This window comes from Trachurus japonicus, chromosome 2, assembly GCF_045865225.1.
Source record: "Trachurus japonicus isolate A0001 chromosome 2, Traja_1.0".
NCBI classification, from domain to species: Eukaryota; Metazoa; Chordata; class Actinopteri; order Carangiformes; family Carangidae; genus Trachurus; species Trachurus japonicus.
The window spans coordinates 3,279,337-3,288,522 of NC_140908.1; the positions used below are offsets into that span (position 1 = coordinate 3,279,337).

Sequence of the window (9,186 nt, forward strand, 5' to 3'; positions counted from 1 at the left end):
GGGTCAAAAAGGAAGGAAGAAGCAAGGATGAAGGGAAGGAAGGAAGAAAGGAAGGCGAAAAGGGTTGTGGAAAGAAGGAAGGAAAGAAATACGGAGGGAGGGAACAGATTGGGTCAATTAGATCAAAAGGAAGAAGTAAGGACGAAGGGTACGAAGGAAGGGAAAAGGGAGAAAAGAAAAATGGATGGAAGGAACAGACTAGGTCAAGGAAGGAAGGAAGAATTGTGGAAAGATGAAAGGGAGAGAGGAAGGAAAGAAGGAAGGATGGAGGAAGGGAACCGGTTGGGTCAATTTATTTGGAAAAGTTTAAAAAGAAAAGGGAAACACAGACACATTTCTGTTGTCTCTGATGTCCAGAGAGGGGGCTTCTGGGTAATGTAGTACAGAGTCAGCAGCTGAGATTGAATGAACATGGCGCGTTTGAGTGCAGATCCAGGTGAGGGTTCATGGCCACAGGTGTGTTTGTCACTTCGTCACCTGCAGCACAGACTCTTACGTCACATTGGAGAGAGAGAGACAGAGAGACACAGAGAGAGAGAGAGAGAGAGAGAGAGAGAGGGGAAGGAGGGAGAGGGGGTGAGAAAGTTTCGCAGGTCTTAGGGTCCAAAAGGGCGGAGGAGGGCAGGTCCAGGTCCAGCAGGGCGCGGTCTCCTTCTTCTCCCGCGGCGGCACCTCATGTGTTCTGTAGTAGGATCTCTTCCATTTGCAGCGCTGCCACAGGGAACTGACTGAGACTCACTGAGACTCACTGAGCCGCATTGAGCCGCATTGAGGAGCGCGAGAGGCACAAACCGCTGCGGGGACACGCGCTGACCGCCAGCCTACGCACCGCGCGCCTCCGTGTCTGTCTGTTAGAGCCGTTTCTCACAGCTCCGACACAGAGAGGCCGCTTTGAACCTGCCTGCCAAGATAAACTCACCTCGCCTATTTATTTATGCCCCTGCCTCCTGGCCGGGCACTCGGGACAGCGCGCAGTCCGGGTCCGGATCTCTCTGGGTCTCCGCGGACACTTTTACGCGCCGGGAATGGCGACTTTCCGGGAGCCAGCGGGGATGATGATGATGATGATGAGTCCTGCTCCGTGAAGCTTTCCCAGCGGTGACACTTTGGGGGCGGAATGCTGCTCCCCACGCTGGTGACGTGCCTCGCCGCCTGGTGCTGGTGCGCCTTGTCTCTGCTCAGCCTGGCGCCGCTCAGCGAGGGCTGCGGCCCCGGCCGAGGCTACGGCAAGAGGCGCTCGCCGAGGAAGCTGGTGCCGCTCGCCTACAAACAGTTCAGCCCCAACGTGGCCGAGAAGACGCTGGGGGCGAGCGGGAGGTACGAGGGGAAAATAACGCGCAGCTCCGAGCGCTTCAAGGAGCTCACCCCCAACTACAACCCCGACATCATCTTCAAGGATGAGGAGAACACAGGTGCAGACCGCATGATGACACAGGTAACCCCCTAGAGCCTCTAGAGCCTCTAATGTTCAGTCAGTCAGGAGCTTTTTCTCTGTTACCTGCTGCACTTTGCCCGGTCTTTACACACGTGGACACTTTGGTGTTTTTTTTTCCTGGTTTCTTGTTGCTGCAGGACTCAGACACACACACACAAACACTCAGATAAACTGGTTTATTGCTCTTTGACTCATTTTTGGTGACTTTCTCCACCTTGGCACTTGATTATTGGAGTTTTTTCCCCCCTATTCCACTTGTCTGCTCAATAAAAACACGTCAGATTTAAGGTGGACTTGTCCCAGAGCCGCTGCAGCAGCAGCAGAGGGGGACCGGTCTCCTCTCAGTGGAGCCTTCAGAGGCGCAGTGTGGGCAGCTCGTCGTGCGTAAAAGAGGGCAACCCCGCGTCTAAAAATGTCTGGAAAAGCGGTCGCTCTTAATTAAAACACTATGTCCTCTGTTTTACATCATGTTTTTTGGTGGAAAAACAGCCAAAAGTCGCATTTAGTCAGAGCCCGGGTCAAGCGTGGACTGATGTTTACCGTGTTCGTTTTTAGCCCGACTGGCCTGAGTTAACAGTCGCCTTTTGGACTGTCAAACATTTTTACGACACCGTCATTGATGTGGCCCCGGGTGGAATTTATTTGACTCCCAATTTCCCCAGGAATAAAGTATTTATATCTGGCTCTTGTGACCGCGGGCTTCCTCCCCGAGCGGCGGCGTTTATGTCCACAGACCCACGTGGGGGGGAGTGGGGAGGGAGGGAGGGGAGCGGGGGGAGCGCGCACTCGGCTCCTGTGGAGCTGTCACCTCAGCGCCGCTGCGCGCTGCAAGAAGTGTCCGAAAAGTGGAGGGAAGCCCCCTTTTTTCTTATTTTCTTTACATGCATCTGCAACACGTGCAGCCTCCAGCCCTACAAAGGCAAAGTGCAGTATCTGGTAGAATTTGATATTGGTACTGCTAAAATTTCCAGAGATATTGCTTTTTATTTTGCTGTCCATCCAAAAAAGCACTGTGAAACCAAGGCAAAGTGCAGTATCTGCCATAAATCTGTCAATTATTCGTAATTTGATGCTTAAACCTGACAATGAAAAAGACAAAAAGCAGGTTTTCTCAGTTCTCTTTGCCTTTGTACACTGCAAAAACTCAAAATCTTTCCAAGAATATTAGTCTTATTTCTTGTCAAAATGTCTAATTTCTAGTCAAAACTAATCTCTTTCCACTTAAAATAAGAATCATCACCTAAAAATGAACTTGTTTTTAGATAATTTTCACTTGTTTCAAACAAATTTTCACTTGTAAGTAGAAAAAATCTGCTTGTAATAAGAAAGAAAAACTTGCTGCACTATCAGATTTTTCTACTTATTTTAAGTGAAATCTGCTTGAAAGAAGTAAAAAGTGTCTAAAAACAAGCTACTTTTTAATGTGATGAGTCTTATTTTAAGTATAAGTAGATTTGTTTTTACTAGAAATGACATTTTGACTAGAAATAAGTTAATATTCTTGGTAAGATTTTGCAGTGCAGGAGCGTTTGGCTCCATCGGCCGCGCATCAAACGCCTCATCGGCTGCACACGAGCTTTGTGCATGAAACCAGAAATCTACACACACACACACACACACACACACACACACACACACACACACACACACACACACACACACACACACACACACAAGTCTCTCTCTCTGTCTGTGTCCTCCATGCGGGACATTTTTTGCAGCGCGCACCCCGAGAGCCCCGCTGCGCGTCAGCGGCGTTAAAACCTGCGCACAATTTATGGGCTGGAAGCCGCAGCAGACAGCCTCCTGTTTGTCTTTGTGCTGATCCCGTGTTACTTTTGTGTTTGTTTTCGCAGCGCACGTGTGTAAAAATAACCCTGAAGCCTCAATTATCCCGATTCTTTTTCCTTTTTTTTTCTTTTTAGGTTTTATTTTTTAGGTTTTTTTCTTCGAAGGAAAAAAAACCTCTTTGTTGACGTTGAACTCCGGAGTTTAATCAGTTTCTGTTCGGGGTTTGTTGCAGCCTCGTTGACATGACTCTGTGAAACAAGCCTTTTAGACGCCACATGAAACTCAACGAGGCGTTCAGGGACACTTTTTTTTTCTGCAGCGCTACCTCTGTGCATATAGGCGCATGTTGTCCAATGTTTGTGCAGCCAGCGGTTTGGGTGCAGAAACCGCTCCTACAGATGTGTGTGCGTGCGTGCGCGTGCATGCATGTGTGTGTGTGTGTATACCTTGAAAGGAAAACCAACAAAATGTATCGTCTGATTTATGAACTCCAAGTCGTTGCTGCGACCGCACAGAGAAAACATAAGAGGTTAAAATCCACAGTGGACACTGTGAAAAGGCATCTGTGGCCGCGCAGCCCGCGAGCTATTCTTATCACAGCCAACATGGAAAAAGACATTTATAGGGTTTAATCCCAGTTTTCAGGGCGAACAGGGAGAGATTCAGGAAACGCTGCATCACTGAGACGCGCATTCATCCGATCGCTCAATAAGTCAGTGAACAGGCGCCTTCTTTCTGCCTCTGCTCTCATTTCACTTGACATGTATCAGCTCCTCTGAACTTATTATTGACCTCACCGCAGCGACAGACTGACTGAACCTGGATCAGTTTAATTCAGTGTAACGTGGAGCAGCGCCCCCTTCAGGTCAAAACTATAGAGTAGTTTTTTTTCCCTCAACTTTATTCTCCTCAGTTTAGTTTTTTTATGTTGTAAAATCTCAGATCTGATAATAATAATGACATGAAACAGCAAGCTGTTTTTAGAACGGCGGAGCAGAGCCGTGAGGTGCTCAGAGCTACACTACGGAGGCTCATGGGAGTTCTTGGTTTCCCTCATCAAACTCATCAAATACACAATCCAACAACTCCACAACGCTCTGGTGGACAAGTTGTGACCTGCACATTCACCACACTATGAGATAATAACACAACGTTACCAGACAGAGTTGTTTTAGAGGTAAATACAGAGACTGCTTGATGAAAAACTGTCCCTGAAGGCAACGCGCATCAGCTGTTTTGCATGAATTTCCCTCTAAAACAACTCTGTCTGGTGACTATAGGGATTATTGGCCAATTTGACCAAAATGTTGAACTATCCCTTTAATGTTTCTGTGAAGATGAAACCGCCTCCGTCCTTCAATGGAGCCTCTCACCTCCTGTTTGCTCCCTGACCAGACCCCAGGTTTACAGGGACACTGAGACACACACACACACACACACACACAACCATCACCGCACCCCACCCAACATGGCGTCCTGGCCACAGAGAGCAAACATCAGGCCGAGCAGGGACAGCAGGGGTGCATTGTGGGAAAAAACGCTGCCTGTCACCACAGACAAGGAGGTGACAGGGGTCAGTTGTGGCTTCACAACCAGTGGGCGGGGCTTATTCTGTGACATCATCATCATCATCATCAGAGAGGTCAAACAGGTCACGTCGGCTGTGAGGAAGAAGAAGTTCTCCCAGTTTAAAGCTGCTGTCCATCACAATGTAACATAATCAACAGTCAATACTAATAGTGATCAGACTGATGAGGCTGCAGCTTAATGATGACGAGTGCATCAGCAGTGGGCGGGGCTTAAATATTGACCTCAAGAACAAAGTTCAGAGGTCGCAGCAGCTGTTAACTAAAATAAAAACGAGAAGAAGAAGCTCTCTGAGTTTAAAGCTGCTGAACTATGTTGAAAATATATCAAATATTCCGTTTTTTTGACCATAAAACGGAGGTGCATCATGACAAAAACTTGGCAATTAAAGGCGTGGGGGGAAAAAAAATCTTTTAAATTTTATATGTATGGTTCGAGCAGAAGTTGCTTTACAAAATTAAAAAAAAAAGATTTTTGAAATAATAATTCATAATATTTTTATAGCTTGAATTTACAATCGCAGATTTTTTTACAAAGGTGTGTTAACGCAAGGCTATACTTTTTGGAAATTTGACACTGCAAAAAAATAAATGTTGCTGCTAATCTTTCACATACAGTATACCAGGCTGCAATAATCAAAGCACAAATAATCCAGTTTGCATGAAGTATATTGCAAATATATCAAATATTCTGTTTTGTTAGACCATAAAATGGAGGTGCATCATGACAAAAACTTGGCAATTAAAGGGTTAAAAGGGTTAAGAAAAAGAAGCTCTCCCAGTTTAAAGCTGCTGTGCGTCAAACTGATCAATAATCAATATTGATATGGATCCCTGTGTCCCTGCAGCGCTGCAAAGACAAGCTGAACTCTCTGGCCATCTCGGTGATGAACCTGTGGCCCGGCGTCCGGCTGCGCGTCACCGAGGGCTGGGACGAGGACGGCCACCACTCGGAGGAGTCGCTGCACTACGAGGGCCGCGCCGTCGACATCACCACGTCCGACCGCGACCGCAACAAGTACGCCATGTTGGCCCGGCTGGCGGTGGAGGCCGGCTTCGACTGGGTCTACTACGAGTCCAAGGCCCACATCCACTGCAGCGTCAAGTCAGGTGAGAGAGGGAAGGACAGGAAGTAGATTTAGGAACAGGGTTTGTTTGTTTTTCAAGGTGAAGACAACATGGCGGCTACGAGCTTCCTGTTTCATGCTTCGTTTCCGTGGTTTCCAACGCTTTAACCGCAGCTTCTAACAGGAAGTGCTTCTGCTGCCTCCTCCTCCTCCTCCTCCATCGCTCTCTCCTTCCTCTTCCCTCTCCGCTGCTTTGCTCTGACGGCTCCTGTGTGACCTCACAAAACTTCAGTTATTATTAAACTAAAAACTCCTTTTCCCACAATGCAAAGGGAAGTTATTGATTATCTTATAATAAAGGCGAATGGGGAGTGGATATTTGAGGCTTTTTTTTACATTAAGGTGGTGGTTTTTGTGTAATTTAAAATATTATAACATTAGATTCAAACTGATTAATAGATTAGCAGTTAGCAAAGTAACAGCAGTGTCTCTCTCACACACACACGCTGAAAGTCACACACTCCTGACACATTTGACACTGAGTGGTAATGAGATTTTCCTTTTTCTTTTTCCCCTCTTTCTTTTTCCTACTTTTTCTCTCCTTTCCCTTCCTCCTCCTCCTCCTCCTCTCTCCTCCCAGATCGGGTTGCGAGGGCCCAGTCCTTGACTTGATCAGAAGGGCAACAAATCAAGTTGGTATTTGTTTCACGTTTTTTTTTTAATTTCTCCTGTTTTTTTTCTTCTGTTCTCCTTTAAATTTTCCTGAGGAAAAAAAAGAGGAAAGAATAGAAAATAAAAGTGACAGATGAACAACAAACCCCTTAAAAAAAATCCTCCTTAAAGGTCCAGTATGTAATTTTTGTCAAGGTTTATTCGGTTTTCGTAGCCTTATAATTCTTCTTACGTACGGAAAATCCAGCCAGCCAGAGCACAATTCGCGTTCATAAATAAACCAACAAAGGAAGAAGGAAAGAAGGAGGAGGAGGAAACAGCAGACAGTCGTCCCAGTTGTCCCAGTCCTGGTATACAAGTCTTTTTGTCCTCGGAGACCACCGTCACTTTGCCGACGGGAGCGAGTGAGCAATGCAAACTAGAATCTGAATGTTAGATATCACGGTTAGGTATCACTATTTTTACACACTGGACCTTTAAATCCTCCTTAAGGCAGGAAGGACAAAGGGAAAGAAGGAAGGAGGGAGGGAAGGAGAAAGGGGAGGAGGGAAGGAAGGAAGGAAGGAAGGAAGGACAAAGGGAACGAAGGAAAGGAAAAAGGAAGGAAAGATAGAGGGATGGAGGGAGGGAACAGATTGGGTCAAAAAGGAAGGAAGGGAAAAAGGATTGTGGAAAGAAGGAAGGAAAAAGGGAAGGAACGAAAGATGGAGGGAGGGAACAGATTCGTTCAAGGAAGGAAGAAGAGAAGGAAGGGAAGAAGGAAGGAAAGAAAGATGGAGAGGAAGGAAGAAGTAGTAAGGACGAAGGGAAGGAAGGAAGGGAAAAAGGATTGTGGAAAGAAGGAAGGAAGGAAGGAAGGAAAGAGGGAAGGATGGAGGAAGGGAACAGATTGGTTAAAAGCCCTTAGAGGTGGAGTTGGAGGGAGGAGCCACCAGGGGGCGGCAGAGCACCAGGACCAGGAAACACAGGAGTTAGAAAAACAAACGATAATTGACTTGGTTTATTCCACATGAAGTTTATTGTTTTGTTTTGTTTTTGTTAATAATAAAACATTTAACTGGACGTTAGAACAGAAACACGTGAGCAGGTGTCGTCTGTCAGGTGATTCTGAGTTTCCTGCTCTGCTCCTTCCTCCTTCACCCGACTTATCTTATCACCTCCACCCTGTCCACACACACACACACACACACACACACACACAGAGCTTTTGTTCTTTTATGTAGGACAGAAAAAGTCAATATTTAGCCGAGGGGAGTTCTTACTGAGGCTCGTTACAATGATGACAATGTAAAAAAAAAAAATGTTTAGTTTTTTATTTTGAACTCTAATGACCTCTGACCTCTCTCTCTCTCTCTCTCTCTCTCAGATCACTCGGTGGCGGCCAAGTCTGGCGGCTGTTTCCCCGGCGACGCTCTGGTCACGGTGGCGGGCGGCGGTCAGACGTCCATCAGCGAGCTGCGGCCCGGGGATCGAGTCCTGGCCTGGACGGGCGGCGACGGCGGCGATGGCGAGCTGGTTTACAGCGAAGTCCTGACCTTCCTGGACCGCGACCCCGTGACCCCAAAACTCTACCACGCCCTCCACACGGCGTCGGGGGCGGAGCTCCAGCTCACCGCCGCCCACCTCGTCTTCGTAACCGAGGGCAACTGCTCGGAGGGGGCGGAGCCAGCCCGCGGCGCCCTCAGGACCGTGTACGCCAGCGACGCCCGGCCCGGACAGTGCGTGCTGCTGGTGTCGGAGGGTCACAAACCTTCGGGGCGTCTGTCGCGGGTTACCCGGGTAACGCTGAGGGAGCGGCGGGGGGCGTTCGCGCCGCTCACCCGGGAGGGCACGGTGGCGGTGGACGGCGTGGTGGCGTCCTGCTACGCGGCGGTGGACCGCCACGCGCTGGCCCACCGGGCGTTCGCCCCGCTGCGGCTGCTGCACCGCTGCTGGGCCGGCGCCGCTGGTCACCACGGCGACGGCATCCACTGGTACGCCCGGATGCTGCGCTGGCTCGGCGGGAAGCTGCTGGACTCAGGACGCCTCCATCCGCTGGGCGTCGCCCCGGACGACAGGTGAGGGAGGGAGGCAGCTGAGGCATGATGGGGAAAAAAAGACAAAATCAACAGAGAAATCGAGAAATGGACTCGAACATATTTGAAAAACATTATGACATAATAATTTATACAGAAAACAACTTTACACATTAAATTCAAAACTCATTCATTTACAACTGAACTGGATTTTCATTCAATTTCTCGTATTTATCCTTTAAATCCATGTGTAAATTAAGGGCTTTTTTCTTTTTTTTTTTTTTTACCTCCATGAATAATATAATAATATATAATAATAAAGTGAAGGAAATGAAGGGTTTAGTTTTCTAGTGCTCTTTTGTAAATAAGTTGTATTATTATTATTATTATTATTAACACAGATTGTAGAGTCAATGATATGATAGATGTGTGTTTGTTTACAGAGAATCCAGTGACGTCATTGTGGGTGAAGAGATATTGAGAATAAAAAAGATTTATTTTTTAAATTAAATTATGTGGAAATGAAGCCGAGTGTCTTCTTCTTTTTTCCTGCTGTCTGGTTGTACGTGAACGCACCTCCTGTGCAGCTGATGGATGTGTGTGCAACAGTTGTCTAGTTG

At 47.4% G+C, this 9,186-nt stretch overlaps 1 protein-coding gene across 1 annotated transcript; it reads left to right on the forward strand.

Moving 5' to 3' along the window:
* Positions 1 to 719: 719 nt before the first annotated feature.
* Positions 720 to 8,889, forward strand: LOC146990579 (indian hedgehog B protein-like). The gene is made up of 3 exons (XM_085795523.1): positions 720 to 1,435; positions 5,661 to 5,922; positions 7,918 to 8,889. The coding sequence occupies exons 1-3, from the start codon at positions 1,118 to 1,120 to the stop codon at positions 8,610 to 8,612; spliced, it is 1,275 nt and encodes a 424-aa protein (XP_085651649.1). The 5' UTR covers positions 720 to 1,117; the 3' UTR covers positions 8,613 to 8,889.
* The last annotated feature ends 297 nt before the right edge of the window (positions 8,890 to 9,186 follow it).

Coding starts and splice junctions, on each gene's coding strand:
- LOC146990579 (XM_085795523.1), top strand. CDS start 1,118: ATGCTGCTCCCCACGCTGGTGACGTGCCTCGCCGCCTGGTGCTGGTGC. Junction 1,436..5,660: donor CAGACCGCATGATGACACAG/GTAACCCCCTAG, acceptor GTGTCCCTGCAG/CGCTGCAAAGACAAGCTGAA. Junction 5,923..7,917: donor CCACTGCAGCGTCAAGTCAG/GTGAGAGAGGGA, acceptor TCTCTCTCTCAG/ATCACTCGGTGGCGGCCAAG.